Here is a 20,309-nt window from a genome sequence, read left to right as displayed (position 1 = left end):
CAAGAAGCTCTTCAGTTCCTCTTCACTTTCTGCCATAAGGGTGGTGTCATCTGCATATCTGAGGTTATTTATATTACTTCCAGATACCTTGATTCCAGCTTTTACTTCCTCCAGCCTGGCATTTCGCATGATGTATTCTGCATAGAAGTCAAATAAGCAGGTGACAATATACAGCCTTGATGTACTCTTTTCCCAATTTGGAACCAGTTCATTGTTCCATGTTCGATTCTAATTGTTGCTTCTTGAGTTACAGACAGGTTTCTAAGGAAGCAGGTAAGGTGGTCTGGCATTCCCATCTCTTGAAGAATTTTCCACAGTTTGTTATGATCCACATAGTCAAAGGCTTTGGCGTAGTCAGTAAATCAGAAGTAGATGTTTTTCTGTAATTCTCTTGCTTTTTCTATGATCCAACAGATGGATGTTGGCAATTTGACCTCTAGTTCCTCTGCCTTTTCTAAATCCAACTTGTACATCTGGACGTTCTCATTTAACGTACTGTTGAAGCCTCACTGGGAGAATTTTGAGCATTACTTTGCTAGCATGTGAGATGAGTGCAGTTGTGCAATTGTTTGACCATTCTTTGGCATTGCCTTTCTTTGGGATTGGAATGAAAATTGACCTTTTCCAGTCCTGTGGCCATGGCTGAATTTTCCAGATTTGCTGGCATATTGAGTGCACCACTTTCAAAACATCATCTTTTAGGATTTGAAATAACTCAATTGGAATTCCATCACCTCCACTAGCTTTTAGTGATGCTTCCTAAGGCTCACTTGACTTTGCAATCCAGGATGTCTGCCTCTAGGTGAGTGATCACACCATACTGGTTATCTGAGTCATGAAGATCGTTTTTGTTTAGTTCTTCTGTGTATTCTTGCCACCTCTTCTTAATATCTTCTGCTTCCGTTAGGTCCATACCGTTTCTGTCTTTTATGTGCCCATCTTTGCATGAAATGTTCCCTTGGTATCACTAATTTTCTTGAATAGATCTCTAGTCTTTCCCATTCTATTGTTTCTCTCTATTTCTTTGCATTGTTCGCTGAGGAAGGCTTTCTTATCTCTCCTTGCTATTTTTTAGAACTCTGCATTCAGATGATTGTATCTTTTCTTTTCTCCTCTGCCTTTAGCTTCTCTTTTTTTCTCAGCTATTTGTAAGGCCTCCTCAGACAACCATTTTGCCTTGTTGCATTTCTTTTTCTTGGGGATGGTCTTGATCACTGCCTCCTGTACAGTGTCACCAACCTCCGTCCACAGTTCTTCAGGCACTGTCTATCAGATCTAATCTCTTGAATCTGTTTGTCACTCCCACTATATAATCATAAGGAATTTGATTTAGGTCATACCTGAATGGTCTAGTGATTTTCTGTACTTTGTTCAATTTAAGTCTGAATTTGGCAATAAGGAGTTCATGATCTGAGCCACAGTCAGCTCTCGGTCTTTTTTTGTTTTGTTTTGCTGATTGTATAGAGCTTGTCCATCTTTGGCTGCAAGAATATAATCAGTCAGACTTTGGTATTGCCCACTTGGTGATGTCCATGTGTAGAGTCATCTCTTGTGTTGTTGGAAGAAGATGTTCTGCTATGACCAGTGCAGACTCTTGGAGGGCACAGAGAAAACCTTGTGTGCACTGGGAGCCGGGAGAAAGGAGCAGTGTCCCCACGAGAGACTGCGCCTGACTTGCCTGTGCGTGTCCAGGCGTCTCCTGCAGAGGGGTGGGTCGACAGTGGCCTGCCGGGGGTCAGGGGCACTGAATACAGCAGAGCATGAACAAGTCCTTTTGAAAGAGGTGGCCATTACCGCCATTACCCCTACCATAGTTTGATCTCAGGCCAAACAACAGGGAGAGAACACAGGCCCACTCATCAACAGAAACTTGGGTGAAAGATTTACTGAGTATGGCCCTGCCCATCAGAATAAGACCCCACAGTCAGTCTCTCCCATCAGGAAGCTTCCATAAGCCTCTATCCTTATCCCTCAGAGGGCAGACAGAATGAAAACCACAATCACAGAAAACTAAGCAAACTGATCACATGGATCACAACCTTGTCTAACTCAGTGAAACTACAAGCTATGCCATGTCGGGCCACCCAAGATGGAAGAGTCATGCTGGAGCGTTCTGACACAGCGTGGTCTGCTGGAGAAGGGGATGGCAAACCACTTGAGTATTCTTGCCTTGAGAACCCCATGAACTGTATGAAAAGGCAAAATGATAGGACGCTGAAAGATGAACTCCCTGGGTTGATAAGTGCCCAATATGCTACTGGAGATCAGTGGAGAAATAACTCCAGAAAGAATGAAGAGATGGAGCCAAAACAAAAACAACGCCCAGTTGTGGGTATGACTGGTGATAGAAGTAGAGTCTGAAGCTGTAAAGAACAATACTGCATAGGAACCTGGAATGTTGCATCTATGAATCAGGGTAAATTGGAAGTGGTCAAACAGGAGATGGCAAGAGTGAACATTGACATTTAAGGAATCAGTGAGCCAAAATGGACTGGAATGGATGAATTTAACTCAGATGACCATTATATCTACTACTGTGGGCAAGAATCCCTTAGAAGAAAGGGAGTAGCCATCATAGTCAACAAAAGAGTCTGACATGCAGTACTAAGGTGCAATCTCAAAAATGACAGAATGATCTCTGTTCGTTTCCAAGGCAAACCATTCACCATCATGGTAATCCAAGTCAATGCCCCAGCCACTAATGCTGAAGAAGCTGAAGTTGAGTGGTTCTATGATGACCTACAAGACCTTCTAGAATTAACATCAAAAAAAGATGTCCTTTTCATCATAGGGGACTGGAATGCAAAAGTAGGAAGTCAAGAGATACCTGGAGTACCTGGCAAGTTTGGCCTTGGAGTACAAGATGAAGCAGAGCAAGAGTTTTGCCAAGAGAATGCACTGGTCATATCATACGCCCTTTTCCAACAACACAAGAGATGACTCTGCACATGGACATCATCAGATGGTTGATTTTATGTGTAAAATACCCTATTTTTAAGAAATAAATATTGGCAGTTTAAATTCCAGAAAGATGACAAGATGATGAGCAATTATTTTAAGCTGTTTGAAGGAAAGTCATTCATTTTGAAGTCTGTCCTGACTGGCCTCAGCTTTATAAACTGTCTTGGCTATAAATGCACATCACTCATGAACCCACGAGAGATAGTACTTCTTTTTTTATTTCTGTGCTCACACTCTGAGCTCTGTGCTGTCCTTTTCAAAGGAAATGACCTCTGTCTGTAGCTGAGTCATGTTTCCTAAGCCAGGTTCCTCTTTATCAAACTTCTGAGAAAATCCCAAGGCCTTTTCTCATTTTGTATGTCTTGGTCTCGGTTGGACTTCCCAGATGTCTCAGACAGTAAAGAATCTGCCCGAAATGCAGGAGACCCAGGTTCGATCCCTGGGTTGGGAAGATCCCTGGGTTGGGAAGATCCCCTGAAGAAAGTGGGAGTGAAAGTGCTCAGTTGTGTCTGACTCTTTGAGACCCCATGGACTATACAGTCGTTGGAATTCTCTAGGCCAGAATACTGGAGTGGATAGCCTTTCCCTTCTCCAGGGGATCTTCCCAGCGCGGGGATGGAATCCAGGTCTCCCGCATTGCAGGCAGATTCTTTACCAGCTGACTCACAAGGGAAGCCCGAGAATCCTGGAGTGGGTAGCCTTTCCCTTCTCCAGGGGATCTTCCCAGCGCGGGGATGGAATCCAGGTCTCCCGCATTGCAGGCAGATTCTTTACCAGCTGACTCACACGGGAAGCCCGAGAATCCTGGAGTGGGTAGCCTTTCCCTTCTCCAGGGGATCTTCCCAGTGCGGGGATGGAATCCAGGTCTCCCGCATTGCAGGCAGATTCTTTACCAGCTGACTTCACAAGCTGAAGCCCGAGAATCCTGGAGTGGGTAGCCTTTCCCTTCTCCCATAGTCCACAGGGTCACAAAGTGTCAGACGTGACTGGGCGACTAACACTTGGTCTCTGTTAGGGCAAGCAAGCAACCTAGTGGTATTTTTGCTGCCAAGGTTCTCTTTAAAGCTTTTGGTGTCCTGTGAATTTAATTAGGGTTCATGCCATTGGAAAAGCTACCCTCAAAAATCTTTTTTGAGGGAAGCATCATACCTTGGGCTTCCTATGAAGCTTTGCAGGATGATGCCTTTAAAATTCTTAGGCACTTAAGATCCTTAAAGGAATCTGAGGCACCACCTTAAGTCTTTCCAGGGTCAACATTCAGAATACTGAGATCATGGCATCTGGTCTCATCACTTCGTGGAAAATAGATGGGGAAACTCTGGAAACAGTGGCTGACTTTATTTTTCTGGGCTCCAAAATCACTGTAGATAGTGACTGCAGCAATGAAATTAAAAGACGCTTACTCCTTGGAAGGAAAGTTACAACCAACCTAGATAGCATATTAAAAAGAAGAGACATTACTTTGCCAACAAAGGTGCGTCTAGTCAAGGCTGTGGTTTTTCCAGTGGTCATGTATGGATGTGAGAGCTGGATTATAAAGAAAGCTGAGCACCGAAGAATTGATGCTTTTGAACCGTGGTGTTGGAGAAGACTCTTGAGAGTCCCTTGGACTGCAAGGATATCCAACCAGTCCATCTTAAAGGAGATCAATCCTCGATGTTCATTGGAAGGACTGATGCTGAAGCTGAAACTCCAGTACTTTGGCCACCTCATGCGAAGAGTTGACTCATTTGAAAAGACCCTGATGCTGGGAAAGATTGAGGACAGGAGGCGAAGGGGACGACAGAAGATCAAATGGTTAGATGGCATCACAGACTCGATGGACATGGGTTTGGGTGGACTCCGGGAGTTGGTGATGGACAGGGAGGCCTGGCATGCTACGGTTCATGGGGTCGCAAAGAGTCGAACACGACTAAGCATCTGAACTGAGCTGAACTGAATGTAGGGTTTTACAGTCTACAGGTTTTACATTTAGACCATGTTTTCCTTGATAGCACCCTAGATTTGACCTTAGCCAAGCAGCCATTTCTGTCTTTTTGCGTCATGTGACAATTGGACAGGTGGAGATGCTGTAAAGGGGATACAGATATTGAACCCAGTGAGTCCTGGTTCCTTTGTATTTAATAGTGCTTTTTTTGGTCTCATAGCTTACTTATCCTTCTCACTGATTTTACTTTCAGCTGGTTCATAGCAAGAGTCTCCATTCTTCCATGTTTCAGTGTCATTTTCTTCTCTTGCCTAGAAGCTGTCACTGGCAGCCTCTTCAAGGGCCATCAGGCTTCTGTTTACAAACTCGTGAAGCCCTTTGGGTTTCCATTTCTTTCTCTGTATCCATTCGGGTCCCACCTACATCCAGGTTCAAAAGCACTCTCACATGTTTTAGTTCTTTTTTAATGGCAATACCTCATTTTTGGGCATCACTGACTCGATGGACATGAGTTTGAGCAAGCTCCAGGAGTTGGTGATGGACAGGGAATCCTGGTGTGATGCAGTTCACGGGGTCACAAAGAGTCAGGCATGACTGAGTGAACTGCACTGAACCCCATTTTTAATATCCGTATCTGTGCCAGTTATTTATTGCTAACAAATTTATTAGAGATCACCCAAAGCCTAGTGGCTCAAAACAGCATTTCCTTTGTTCACAAGTCTGTGTTGGGGCAAGGCTCAGTGAGTGAGCCCATCTCATTTCTTCTCCAGTCGTCATCAGCTGGGATGTCGTTAAGGTGGGGACCAGAGTCATCTGAAGACCTGTTCATGCACATGTCCAGCAGTTGGAGCTGGCTTTTGGATGGATCGTTAGGTGGGGGTGGTCAGTGGGGACACTGACATGTGCTCAGTATGTGGCCTGGGCTTCTTCAAAGCGTGCTGACTGATGCTAAGTGTGGGCTTCCCCACGGAGCCAGTCAGAAGCTATTTAGCTTGAGAGATCACATAGCAGTTCCCCCAGACTGTGTCCACTAGAATCAGTTACTGAGGCCAGCACATATTTAAGGAGAGGGAATTTCACAAGAAAATTGTCAAAGAATTTGTAGACATGTTTGAAAACCACCGGCTCCACTCACCTCGACTTAACAAGTAATCATTCTGTCTAAATGAAAGTTCTTTCCAACTCTGTGTCACTGAAATTCCAGCAAATATTTTTTGTGTGTTTTCTTTGGTATATTCTCTTATTCTGTGGAAAGTAACAAAGGATTACAAGAAAGAGGCATTTTTCTCTTGTTCAGTAAAATGTATGGATCAACTCACTTAACTCTTAGGAGACGGGATATCTTTAGCCTTGCAAATCATTTCTCTTTGGAATGCAATTCAAAAGAGCAAAAACTATTTCTAGTTCAGAAAAAGGCTTATGGATTAAAATCCATACTTACAAGATTTATTAATTACAGCCTTATTTTCACAGTCTTCTTTTGGGAGGCATTTATTAACTCAGCCTCAGATAACTCAATACAGTATACCTCAAACTTCTTTAAAAACCATGGGACATGTTGGGGGGGAAGGAGTAAGAGACGTTCTACTAAGGGGTGACTTGCAGTCATTCCATGGAGGAATGATAGAAAAGTACTATTATAGAACAATAAAAGAGTGTAAAATCAAGTGCAAATGTTGTGTGACAAAGATGATGACAGAAAAGAATATATTTTGTGATTCTTGGTGGTTTGAACTTCTTTCTTGATTCTCTGAGTAATTCCTGCCTGATGCTACATTCAACAATACAGATACCATCATATTTATTTGAATCTTGGTTTTTGTTAGGCCGGGTTCAGTCCACTTCCCTCATTACCGAATGGTATTTGTTTTATTCTTGCAGATTGATGATCATCCAGCAGAGCTGGAAACTGTATGTTCACAATGTCTGCACATGAATGCAAAAATTCAAGTTCTTCGCGAGGAGTTATTATTCATGACAGGAATGCAAAAGAAATGTGAAAAGCTAGAGAAGAATAACAGGAAGCAGAAGCAAAACATAGTGAACCTCAAAAGTCACATAGAAATGAATATGACGGAACACAGTCAAGTAGAGCAGTATAAACATGAGATTGAAGAAAGAGCGAGACAGGAGCTAGTAGAGAAATTAAAAGAAGTCAACATGGTTTTACAGGTTAATTTGTTGATCTGTCATATCCTTGAATTCACCTGATTGTAAATTACATTGGATGTATACAGCTTATGTGTTTCCTCTACTTCCCTTAGAGCAGTTTGTTTTGTAGATTTCTGGAAGGAAGGAGGCACTTGTCTCTCTCTGAAGAGAGAAATATTTCAATTTCCATCACAGTTATCACTAAATTGATCTTTCAGAATGATTCTGACTAAAGGATCCTTTTACTTATAAGACCAATTGGCATAAAACAAGACTATGAGAGGGAAACAAAGTAATGTGGTTTAGAATGGGTACCATCCTCTTGAATTATTCTCAAGTTGTCTTGTTCAGTTTTTAAAATTTTAAGTTGATCCTTTTATTATTTGAATTATCAGGTTACATAAGTACTACTATAACATTGATTCCACTTTAATTTTATAATTCAGATTTAATTCATTTCACATTGACCATGATTATTTTAAAGTTTCACTTTTCTTTTTTTCACATTTAAAATCGCTCTCTGACTTACTGACTCAAAACTAAAGGGAACAAATATAATTATTCAGGTTATAATCATTAACAAAAGAAATATGTCTTTTAAAATTTGACTTAGATACAAGCAGCATCTCAAGAAAACTTAAAGCAGGCACAAGAGGAGCATATTGCGTCCTTAAGAAGTCAGATGGAACTCAGAATTAAAGAGCTGGAATCTGAAGCCTTGAAGATGGAAACTTCTGAAGCAGATTTGGAAAAATATAAGAAACTCTACCTCGAAGAACTAAAAGTTAGAAAGTCATTGGAAAATAAGCTAGACAAGTAAGTCAAAACACAGAATCACAAAATAAATTTAGTCCATTAATTTGTCTCTGAAGCCTAGTTTTTATAGAGCCAGGTTCTTGAGATTAGTAGTCAGTGAAAGCTAACTAGACAGTTACTGCTACGGGGGCGCCCTAAGACAAATTAGTGACACTACATCCTGGTACGTCTTCCTACACTGTGTAAAAGCATGCTTGTGAAATCGGACCATGTTCACACAGGGGTGAAAGGCAGGGTAATTCACAGAGTGGCTGACGCTGGCATGGTGACCTGACTGAGGGAGGGTGTGGAGGCTAGAAGGGGCAGATCCCACCTGCAGTGCCGTCTGAAAGCAGAGCACTCCTAGGACGCCTTTCATAAGCCCAGAGAGCATACAGCAAAGGAGCAGGGACCCGAGGACACGTTCTGCTAGTCGATGCCTAAAATAAGTACGCACAAGGGAAGCACAGGTGCTCCCAGAGGGTTCACGGCTGTGGGACTTGATGCTGGGGTGTGAGGTGTGGCTTCCGGGGAAGGAGCTCGGTGGGGCCGCTCTCCCTGTTTGTGGAGCGCGATGCCTCTCGCTGTAAAACATGCACTGAACGCTATTTCAGCTTTTTGCCTTTTTAAATGAAACCAAAAATCCTCTTCAGACTTTTTTTTTCTTTTTCTTTCTTTTCTTTTTTTTTTAATGAAAAACAGGTACCTATGTAGGGCCCTCGTCAAAGTGAAGTAACATAAAATGAACTTTGGAAAAGCAGGGGATGCTTGTAATTGTTCCTGGGGCTGTTTTAGCCCTTTTCAGTCTCACCCACTGACTTTCTCATCCTCGCTCGAGATTGTGGCTCTAGGTGATTCCTCAGAGCCAAGTGCTTAATTTTTCCAAGGTCATGAGTGAAACATTTATACAAGGGTGGCGAAAGCAAATGCTTGAAAGTGGCTTTGTGGGAGGCGTGTTTCTTCATCCCTGAACTGTTTCCTGGGGGCAGGCGTGTCTCAGAGGCAGCAGGTGTCGCTGTGAGCCCACCTCCCTTTCCCTCTGAGGCCCGTTCTTTCCTCTCGCAGCTGTGACTTGTTACCTGAGGAGCCCCAGACACACGTGAGCTTCTTTAGAACAAGGTCAGAGCTGTCACTGTTTATAGCAGGTCTGCTCTCTGCTTTCAGCGTTCACACGGTGTGATGGGAATTCCATTTATTGTGCGGCAGCTTACAAAATGCAAATCCTTTAGGGAATCGTGAACAAAACTGGTGTTTTCCATCTTCCCCAGGACTAATTGGAGGCTGGCAGAGATGAGCACCAAACTTGAGGTGGAGAAACAGCAGAACAGCTCTTTACTCAGCACTCTCACCACAAGGCCAGTCCTGGAGCCGCCCTTGCGTTGGAAATTTCCATAATACTTCAATATGAATCTTTCTTCAAAAACAAACGTAGGATTTTCTACCTCAATTCCATGCCCTTCAAATAACAGCATGGCGACTGACTTGATCAAGTTTGGTTCTACTATCTTTTTTTCCTTGGGTTTAGGATTTCCAATATGAATGATTCTTATTTTCCACTTCTGAGCTGTTTATTTGACTTATGTGCACTAAGTAAAAGCCATAATTAACTGTGCTAACCAAGGAGACAAAATTTTTATGTTTCTTTTGTCCTAGATTTATAAGATACTTATTAACTTCTTAAATTTCTTGAAAAGCTGCATTTAAATTCTACTTTAGAAATGAAATCTTATTGCCTGGTAACTGAACATATACTTTCAGATATTTGACCTCCTTTCTAATCGATTTCACCTCGGCAAGTGTTCATAATCATCTCCAAGCTCCGCTGAACCCACTGCAGTTTTTCTACCCCTAAGCATAAGTGAATGACTGGCACCTAAACACTAATAATATATGGATGTTTTTGTATTTGAAGGAATCCTAGATAAATCCTTTTTATGAACGAAACAAACTTGTAGCACTATATCAGAAGATTAATTTCTAGTTTTCAGTCAACATTTTGGTCATTTTCTTACACAAGAATGCATCTTTAATTGCTATTTTACTTATAGCCTTGTTACTTAAATTTCTAAAAAATATTTTCTGAGCAATTGTAGAACGTTTCTAAATTTGTAGTTAAAGCAAACATTAAAAAATTTTAAATGAAGCTCACTTTTGTCTCTATCTCAACAGCGCCTGGATGATTGATGACTAAGAGCAATGATGGGGAGTCTAAATTGCAGCTAGTTTTCATTGTGTGATCGTTGTGATTAAAATATCCATTTTAGTCAGAGCACACGGGTTTATGGTTTTATGGTGTTTTCATGATGGTTATGGTGCAGATAAGAATAGCCCTTGTTAAATGCAGTCTCAGCCTGTTTTCTCATTTGGCTTCTTGTCATCATAGAGCAATCTAAGGTTTCTTCGACAGCACTGGAGCTACATTGGGTCTTAGTACTTGAGAGCCATGAACCTGGAGGACTTACTTTAGCTGTGCAGTCACAGCGGGCCTCCAGACACTTCATCTCAAGTCAGAGACTTGCCGCACAGGCCTAAGAGGAGGAAGCGAAGGCTTGACCCCCATCCCAGGGGCGGGCTGCCTACCACAGACCCAAGTTCACGGTGCTGTGAGCACACACATCTTTTCAAAGAAGAGATTGGGAACCAAGCAAGCACTTCTTAGTTCCTTCTCCCAAACTCACCCGTTGGGTAAATCTCGCTTCTCATGAGGAGGGTAGGAGTATAAGTGCACCCCTTGAAACTTCAGGCTGAGGAAATGAAGTTCAACTGCAACTTCTGACCGGATTTAGATTATAGTTGAGATTACACTCATGCTTTTTGTATATACCAACTAATGATGACAGCTTGGATAGAAGTATGCTAAATAGTAAAGAGAGATCTTATTTGTGTTTTAAATTGTGTCCTAAATAACTCAAAATGTGGATAACTCATTTTGCTGATTCATTTTAATAAACCAGGTTTTATCTGGAGGAAACGAACATCCTTTTAAGACTAAATCTCTTCAGTTTTGGCCTGCTTGATTCAACTAAAGATTTCCTCTTTCAAGTTTCCTGTCCTGTGTTTAAAAGATATTTATGCTTTACAAATTAACTATATCGACTGCTACAAATAGGAGTTTGATATTGATTTATTTTTGTTCATGCATTTAAGACATATAATTTAAAACATTTATTAAGTGCCACAAGCATTATTGAACTATGTAACAAGGTTTTACATATTCATTTTCTCGATGTTACAGTTAAAAACCTATATGTGTTTTCTTAACCTGAGGAAGGAGCTGGCATAGGACTCTAGACTCAGTAAGAAGTCCATTGGCCTTGTTGCTTCTTTTGTAGAATTAGGAACTTTGACTAAATCAATGACTCTCATACCTTTTAAAAAAAATTTGTGTTTTTTTTTTCCAAAGGAAACAACCTTTCTTTAAAAAAAAACTGAGTGGAATGGTATTATATGAAAGAGACAAGTATAGAGCCATTTAGCTAAAGGAGTGGCCAGAGACCGTGCAGCTGTGACTTCTCTGCTCCTCACCCCTGGAGTGACCCCCGTGGGACCTTCCCCTTCTATGGGACATAGTTCGCAAACTAACACTTACGAGAGAATCCTTCTCGCTAAACACCTTTAGAATTAAAACTTGCCGGTACATTGTTTTCTTGTGTATAATTTTCTCACCTTTCTATGTTTTCGCTAAATGGAAACGTTTAAAGAAAACTGCAGATGTGTTCTCCTTATTAACATTCGACTTCAGACTACTTCCTCCATATGACATGATCCTCACCTAGAAATCAAATAAAGGTCTCGGAAGTACATATTTAGGGCAGGAACTGTTAAGGGAGAAGATAGTGATCTTGTGGGTCATTACTAGGATTATGGGTCATTCCCTAATTCTCTGAAATTATGTGTATTCGATAGATTGATATTTATTATACTTTTTATCAGATTAATCTAAATAGAATTCCATATATATATTGTCTTATCTAAAAGCAGAATAAGTAGGAATTCATTTTCTTCTATTTATGTGATGATTTTTCTACTTAAGTAATCTTCAAGTTAGGTCTAGTCTCAAAGTATTATTTAAGTGTCACATGTAGTAAATTATATGTAATTCCTATGATAATTCTCTTGTTTAACTTAAACATAAATAATAATTGGCTTATTTCAGATGCAGCAGGAATTGGACAGGAGTATAATTAGAGAACTAGAAGAAGGTATTTTGCCAAAACGTATGAATTAAATTTAGACATTGATTTCTGAAATACATGGTAAACAGTCAGTGGCATCTCTTTCTGTTGTTTGGATAACAGTTGCTATCTTAAATATTTTTTCTTACATATAGCTAATGAGAAATGTGAACACATGAGCGGTCATAGTGAAAAATATAGTTCTTCCTTATTGATTCATCATGTTCCATAGCTTGAAAAATAATCTCTAAAGGTCTGTGTATTTCTTTTATTTCTGGCTATATCCTTCTTCTACTGCTTCCATCCCTGTGGAACTGTCCGCCTGCACCTGACACAGGTCAGGTGGTCTGATATTCTCATCTCATGAAAAATTTTCCACAGTTTATTTTGATCCACATAGTCAAAGACTTTTACCATAGTCAATGAAGCAGAAGTAGATGTTTTTCTGGAATTCTCTTGCTTTTTTGATGATCCAGTGGATGTTGGCAATTTGACCTCTAGGTCCTCTGGCTTTTCTAAATCCAGTTTGGACATCTGGAAGTTCTTGGTTGATGTACTGTTGAAGGCTAGCTTGAAGGATTTTGAGCATTACCTTGCTAACATGTGGAATATGTGCAACTGTGCAATAGTGTGAACATTCTTTGGCATTGCCCTCCTTTGGGATTAAAATGAAAATCGACCTTTTCCAGACCTGTGGCCATTTCCAATTTTCTGGCATATTGAGTGCAGCACTTTAACAGCATCATCTTTTAGGATTTTAAATAGCTCAGCTCCACTAGCTTTAGTGATAAACTAAGGTTTGGCACTGTTTTTCCTACTGATAGGAATGGTTGTTGCAAAAGATCACCTAACCAGGGAGCAAACCCGCGTCCCCTGGAGGGAAAGCACTCAGTCCTAACCGCTGCACCGCCAGGAAGGTCCCAGAGACCCTTCCTCTTAAGCCTCATGTCCTCCCAAATCTCCCCTACCCCTTATGAGCATACTCGCCCAACCTCTTGTGGTTTCAGGTGTTAAAAGCTCTCTGTATTTTCTCCATTTCTCATTTTCACTGCACTTTTTTCCCCCTGAGTTCCTTCTGTGTGTCCAGTGATGGAAGGTGGTGCCAGGCATAAGAAGTTGGGAAAGGACTCCTGCTCCTTGTCGCTCCCGAAGCAGTTCGGGTCTAATGTCGGTTCCCCGTCCTGGACGTCAGGACCCGCTCTGCTGGGGCCTGAACTGTTCCCCGGGTGCTGGCTCCATGCCCTGCTCCTGGGCCTGGTGGCCGCAGTGGCTGGAGGAAGTGTCTGGCTCTGCCCACAGGACCTGCAGGACCACAGCGATGAGCTGCAGGCCGCCCTGCAGGGCCTGCAGGCAGAGTCGGCCCCGAGTCGGCACAGCCACCTGCCCCTGGGACACGGCCCGGCAGGTAGGCGCCAGGTGCTTGGAGGTGGTGCGTCTGTTGGGAGGTGGTGGGTCACGTGCTCCTGCCCCAGGGATGGGGTGGTGGGCCAGCCCGCTGCACAGGGGTCACAACTCCTACGGATCACTTGTGTGGGAGAAGGGTCTTATCTGAGGCCAGGGGTTAAGGCGTCTGAGAGCCCCAAGAGAGAGGGAAGAGGATGAAGGTCCTACTGCTTGGACAGAGTAAGTGGCGAAGGTTGCGATGAACTTGCTGTGACCTCAGGGCAGGCATGTCTCCTCTGAGTCTCCTAAGGCAGGGGGGACAGAAGGAGATGCCCCTGGGGAGGGTCATCTGGGGAGGGGAGCAGAGAACGGGCTGGGGGTGATGGGGAGACGGCCTGTGATGGCTCTGACAAGGGCAGCCCACGTCAGCTGTCCTCGGGGCCTCCGAGGGAAGCGGGGTGGGTCTTCTGTGCACCTGGCCTCTGAGTGAGACCCTCACCTGCACCGGCAGCCGTGGACTCTGCTGAGCCCCGAGCCACAGCCCTGCTCCTCAGCCAGGGGTGGTTGGCATGTGGCTGCTGTGATCTCATTCCTTGATGAGTGTCAGCGGCCCATGTGGCCACAGGGAAGGGGGCGATGGTCTTTATCCCTCGACGTGCCTGAGCTGCGAGTGTGTGGCCCTTATTGAGATCCAGGAGCTGCGCCCCGGGTGCGGTGGCTGGAAGGCTCTGAGTCGTAGCACCGGAGGGAGCCCTGAGCTTCATGTTGGGGCCGAAGCAGCCACAGCGCTCTCGGGGCTGGAGCCGTGTCTCTTCCCCTCGCCCCCATCCAGCCTCAGGGCATCTATCAGCTCCTTGTAAGAAGGAGGACAGCAGCACTGTGGTGCAGAGGTCACGTGGGTGGTGGAGGCCCGGCTGGCTGTGCATCCAACCAGGGCCACTCCTGACCCAGGCGGCAGCTTGCTGTTTTCAGGGCAATGGGATGCTCTCTTTCCTCACATGCTTATCCCAGGTTCTCTTGGCCAGATGTTCTCGAGTCTGTCACTCTTTTTCATGGAAAGCAATTTGGGAATTGAAAGGAGCTGGCGAGAAGTCAGGATGTGTCTGCTCCCTTCACTTTCCAGCCCATCAACTAGCATGGATGAAACCCCAGCAGCGGCCACACTCACATTCTAAATCAAGCGTTGAGTGTGCCCCCTACCATGCATGGTGTGGGGGTCACCTGGGCCCAGGAGGGCTGGGCACGCTGTGGGTCCAAAATCACTGCAGATGGTGACTACAGCCTTGAAATTAAAAGATGCTTGATCCCATGGTGTCCTGGGCAGAACATCAATGGACATGTCCTCTTATTTTCAGGCACCATCACGTTCGTGGGTGATTCCGCCCCAGTGAGTACAGAAACAGAGATCATGTTGAAGCAGCTGAAGGAGAATTACTAAGAAGTCAGGATCCAGCTGGAGACCCAGGTGAGGGGACTGAGGGAGGCCACAGAAGTCGGGGACCTTCCTGCTGCTGAGACGTGTCTGCACACACGTGTGCCCATAGTGAGTGTGTTCAGGGCGACTGAGGTTTGCAGGAAATGTGCGTGACCTTGACTTTCTGACTCCACCCCCTTCGGAAGGAGGCGGGACAGAAGGAATAGCTAATAACGTGAGGGAACAGAGTCCCTCCCCGTGTCCGGAGGCTGGTGCAGAGGCCAGAACTGCCTGTTTGCCCTGCACTGGGAAGTCAGCCCCTGGCTCTGTTGCAGCTGAAGCAGATTCTGGGAGCAGGATCTTAGTTCCTGGGATTTCCCTGCGCCAGGGGCTCCCCAGGTGGCGCTAGTGGAGAAGACAAGATATGTTGCCAAGACAGGAGACATAAAAGATGCAGGTTCGATCCCTGAGTCGGGAAGATCCCCTGGAGGCGAGCGTGGCAACCACTCCAGCCTTCTTCCCTGGAGAATCCCATGGACAAAGGAGCCTGGTGGGCTACAGACCACAGGGTCACACAGAGTTGGACACGACTGAAGCGACTTAGCACGCAGGGGCTCCTAGGCCTCCCTGGCCAAGCCTGTCTTCTCGGGTGAATGTGTGTCTCTTGTTCTGTTACTCGATTGTGGAGGGTTTGTGGAGGGATGATGCCCACGGCTCGTCAAGGGTCACCATGGCCACGGGGCGGTCCTGCCCCTGGGTTCCTGCTGTGGCCTTGCCTTCCAGGCCTCGTGGAGGTGTTGTTCCCTCGTACCTTCCTCCTGCAGCTGCTTGCCGGCCCGCCAGCCTCCCTTCCGCACCTGCAGGGCCTCCCGCCAAGGCTGCAGCGGAGGTTACACGAAGTGATGGAAGCAGGCGGCCACACAAGCCGTGGGGGGCCTTTCACAGACCCCGGCGCCCTGTTGAAGCTGGGCCACCCGCTGTTTTGGTGCTGCTCCGGCAGGCTTGACTCATCCAGTGAATGGTGTCTGGGGGCCCCGGTGGACATCACTCCTCCTCTTTCTTGAGGTTAGTGACCACGAGAGGGAGATGGAGGTGATGAAAAGGGCCTTTGCAGAGGAGAGGAGGCAGCTGGAGCAGGGCTTCCAGCTCGAGGTTGGCGTGCTTCAGGGTCAGAAGGCCGAGCTGGCGACGCTGCACGCGGAGTCACAGGAGGTCATCTGAGGCTTTCGGGAGCAGCTGCAGAGAAGGACAGAGCTGGAGAGGGGCCACGCATGGCAGGTGGGCCGGGAGACGGCGTTTCAGTGGCTCAGGCCTGGGGATCTCACGTCCAGGGTTCGTTGCCAAGAACCCGGATCTGAAATTGAATTTGAGCAGATTGCTCAGAGTCACAAGTACTCGTTACCTGAGTGGTGAGCCCTGAAAGAACAGGTTATTTTACAAAGGTACTGACTTTACTTTGTGCCGCACTGTGTGCATTGCCTGAGAGATCTTAGTTCCCTCACCAGGGATCGAGCTTGTGCCCTTGTGGTGGATGCAGGGAGTTTTCACCACTGGACTGCCAGGCAAGTCCCGAAGAGTCTGACTTTAAAAAATACAGTCTCCCTCATCTGTCATCTCGTGGCCCCTGGGAAGGTGGATAAAAGGCCTAAATGCTCCCAAATAACGGGAAAGGCCTTTAGAGTCAGTGGCGTTCTTGAAAGAAACAGATTTGTGAGCAAAGGAGAGAAAAGGTTTGCTTGGAGAACTGGAGCATGATCTTCTGTGCTAGAGAAGGGCCCACACGCCCATCCTCTGGGCCCCACCAGGAAGCTGGGGGCTGGAGAGGCCTGAGGGGAGGCTAGAGGTGGGGAGTCATTTGTGAGCGGGTGATGGGAGCACTCAGGTGTGCAGCCTGGCCCTCCTCCCCGGCCCCCCTGGTGCTCAGGCCGGCACCCACTCCCTCTCAGGAGCCCAGGACTCTAGAAAGGCTTTTCCAGGAGCGTCACAGCAGCACACAGGAGATGACCCGGGTGACTGCAGGCAGGCACAGCTCTGTGTTGTGGTTGGGGCTCCATGCACTGTGTCTTTTGGCCCCGTGAGCGCCCACACAGCACTCCCGCAAGCTCCCCGCGTCCTGTGGAGACAGGCTTCGTGAGGTGTTGTGTCCCTTGTCTGGGCAGAGGACACTGGCCCACCGCACATGCAGGTGTGGCCAGGTGAGGCACCAGCTCCTGCCTGCTACCTAGGACCTTCCTGCGTGCTGACCATCGCACGTTGCTTCACCGGTAAACAGATCACGTGGGATTTATGATAAGCCAAGGAATAAATGTCAGTGCACCTCCAAGCTTGAGAAAGGAAATATTAGCATGGCCAGTAGCCCCAGGCTCTGTTCCCAGGCCCCCCCATTTCTCCCCAAGGCATCTGGACTGTTTATCACCCTCTAGACCTGCTCTAGGCCTCTGCCTCAGACTCAGGGATCCCCCAACGATGTGGAGCCTTGGTCGTGGTGGGCTGACTTTTGAATTCCCTGCTTCATGAAGCGGAGGTGGTGCTGGGCCTCACGAGTGGCACGGATCCTCAGGTGAACGTCTGGACCCACTGTTACTGTTGCAGCTGCGATCAAAGGCTGGTCTCGGGCCCAGTCGACCTGCGCGTCCACATCAGGCCCCAGGCACACTCGGGGTCCTTCAGTGTGGGAGCAGCCCAGCGGCCACACACCCTCTCTGCCGTCTGTCCTGGGCACTTCCTGGGGACAGGCACAGGAGCCCAGTGCTGTCCTAGTGGTCCACACCGGGCCCCTCCACCCCGCCCCAAGCCTAGTGGGCTGTGCTGGTCCTCTTTGCTTCTCCTGACTCACGGGACGCCTTGGCTTATTGACCCTACAACTAACGTCTCGGTTCCCATCTCAGTGGTGTCTGGATCATTGGACGGGGTTTCCTGGGCACCTGCCTCGTGCTGTCACAGCTGGGGCTGCAGCCAGGACTGAGACAGGTGTTTGCAGCTTTCAGCCCCAGGGGGTGGGTGGAGAAGGCTCCATTCTCTGACATCTGTACCCCTTGTTACAGGCCTGTTCAGATCTTATGTTTCCTCCTGGGTCTGTCCTGGTAGATTGCTTCAAGGCGTTTGCACATGGTTGTTTTTCAAAACTCCCGACCGGGCATTTTACTGAATGGTTCTCAGCTTGGATGCCTGGTTAGATGCTTTCTTTAGAGACCAGCTTCTTCACTCTATTGTGTGGTCTTTTGTGAAAGTGTCTTTGGAGGACATTGCCTGAGTTTTTGTGTATCTGAAAATGTCTCAGATTCTCTCCCATTTCTGAAGGCCGGTCTTCCTAGGAGCACAGACCTTGATGCGCAGTTGAAGGCTGCCCTCTGCCCTCTGCCCTGGGCAGGCTGCTCTGAGTGAGCATCCATTTTCCATTGCTGTGGTGATGAGTTACCAGGAAGTCAGAGGCTTAAAGCATCACAACTTAGGATTTCACGGTGTTCGAGCCTGGAAATCAGAAGTGGGTGTGACTGGGCGGGAATCTCGGTGTTGGCAGCTGCCTTCCTTTCTTGGAAGCTCGGGAGGAAACCTGCAGACCTCCCATTTTTGATCCACACCTTCCTCCTCCAAGGCTAGCAGTGACTGGTTGCTCACTGTCAACAGCCAAGCTATTGACATCGATGCACTCCGTAGGTCTTACTTCCCCAGTTTGGGGGGGCTTCTTTTTCTTGGGGGAGTGTTTCATTGCCCCACAGCTCGTGGCACCTCAGTTCCCCAACCAGGGATGGAACCCCAGTGTCCTGCCTCGGAAGACAGATTCTTAACCACCCGGAAAGGCCACATGCTTCCACAGCTTTACTTCTGTACTCATGTGGGTGTCAGGTCTACACAGTTTTATTCCCTGTGCAGGTTCATGTCTCCACAACCACAGCTACAGCTCCACAAGGTCCTTCATATTGTTTATTCACAACTACTTCTGCCATCTGTCTTCCTGCCCACCTACCCCAGCCTCAACCCCTGAAAACCACTAACTGTCCATCATTTCCAAAATTGTGTCTTTACACAAGTGACACAAAAGGAATCATTCAGAATGAGATCTTGGGATTTCCTTTGCTCACATAGCATGATTCCCTGCCGTGTGTCCACAGTTTCTTTCTTCCTGTCGCTGCATGGTATTCCAAGGCGTTAATGTCCCACAGCTTGTCTTCAGTTCAGTCGCTCAGCCGTGTCTGACTCTTTGCAACCCCGTGGACTGCAGCACGTCAGGCTTCCCTGTCCATCATCAACTCCCAGAGCTTGTTCAAACTCATGTCCATTGAGTCGGTGATGCCATCCAACCATCTCATCCTCTGTCATCCCCTCCTCCTGCCTTCAATCTTTCCCAGCATCAGGGTCTTTTCCAATGAGTCAATTCTTCGCATCAGGCAGCCAAACTATTGGAGCTTCAGCTTCAGCATCAGTCCCTCCAATGAACACCCAGGACTGATCTCCTTTGGGATGAACTGATTGGATCTCTTTGCAGTCCTAGGGTCTCTCAAGAGTCTTCTCCAACACCACAGTTCAAAAGCATCAATTCTTCAGCGCTCAACTCTCTTTATGGTACAACTCTCACATCCATCATGACCACTGGAAAAACCATAGCTTTGACTAGACGGACCTTTGTACACTTTTTAATATGCTGTCTAGGTTGGCCTAGATATATGGATATATAGGCCAGTATAGCTTTCCTTCCAAGGAGCAAGCGTCTTTTAATTTCATGGCTGCAGTCACCATCTGCAGTGATTTTGGAGCCCAAGAAAATAAAGTCTGTCACTGTTTCCATTGTTTCCCCATCTATTTGCCCTGAAGTGATGGGACTGAATGCCATGATCTTAGTTTTTTGAATGTTGAGTTTTAAGCCAACTTTTTCATTCTCCTCTTTCTGTTTCATCAGGAGGCTCTTCAGTTCCTCTTTGCTTTCTGCCATGAAGGTGGTGTCATCTGCATATGTGAGGTTATTAATATTTCTCCCGTCAATCTTGATTCCAGCTTGTGATTCATCCAGCCCAGCATTTCACGTGATGTACTCTGCATATAAGTTAAATAATCAGGGTGACAGTATACAACCTTGATGTACTCCTTTCCCAATTTAGAACCAACTTGTCCTAATGCTCCCCTTTGAAAGGATGGCTGGGCTGATTCCAGTTTTGGGCTGTCACAGAAGCTGCAATGAACATTCCTAGGCAGGTGTTTGTGTGGATGTAGGTTTTCATTTCACAGGATAAATGCCCAGGAGAGCAATTACTGATCTGTACCGCAGTTGCATGTCTAATTTTATATGAAATTGCCCAGCTGTTATCCAGAGCGGCTACTAACAGTTTATGTTCCCGCCAGCAGTGTATGCTAGGTTTAGTTGCCCCACATCCCTGTCCACACTGGGTGTTGTCACTGTTATTTTAGCCACTCCAGTAGGTGAGTGACCCTGAGTCAGAACAGCTAGAGCGGCCCTAGTTGGTTATCCCCTTCCCTTTGTTGATTCCGGCCTGGTAGAGAAGGAGGT

At 46.2% G+C, this 20,309-nt stretch overlaps 2 protein-coding genes across 2 annotated transcripts in view; both read left to right on the top strand.

Moving 5' to 3' along the window:
- Positions 1-20,309, top strand: part of LOC136159106 (ninein-like protein) — a 129,174-nt gene that overhangs the window by 92,140 nt on the left and 16,725 nt on the right. Inside the window, exons 7-8 of the mRNA XM_065920935.1 lie at positions 13,309-13,414; positions 14,748-14,857. The gene's annotated coding sequence lies outside the window, so the exon portion shown is untranslated. The remainder of the gene's footprint in view (positions 1-13,308; positions 13,415-14,747; positions 14,858-20,309) is intronic.
- On the top strand, positions 6,731-9,982 carry LOC136159104 (ankyrin repeat domain-containing protein 26-like). Its single transcript, XM_065920933.1, has 3 exons — positions 6,731-7,060; positions 7,653-7,855; positions 9,103-9,982. The coding sequence occupies exons 1-3, from the start codon at positions 6,746-6,748 to the stop codon at positions 9,227-9,229; spliced, it is 645 nt and encodes a 214-aa protein (XP_065777005.1). The 5' UTR covers positions 6,731-6,745; the 3' UTR covers positions 9,230-9,982.

The sequence above is a fragment of the Muntiacus reevesi genome, chromosome 2 (assembly GCF_963930625.1).
Source record: "Muntiacus reevesi chromosome 2, mMunRee1.1, whole genome shotgun sequence".
Lineage (NCBI taxonomy): Eukaryota > Metazoa > Chordata > Mammalia > Artiodactyla > Cervidae > Muntiacus > Muntiacus reevesi.
Note: the sequence above shows the minus strand (reverse complement) of the source record. Positions and strands in the feature narration are given on the sequence as shown.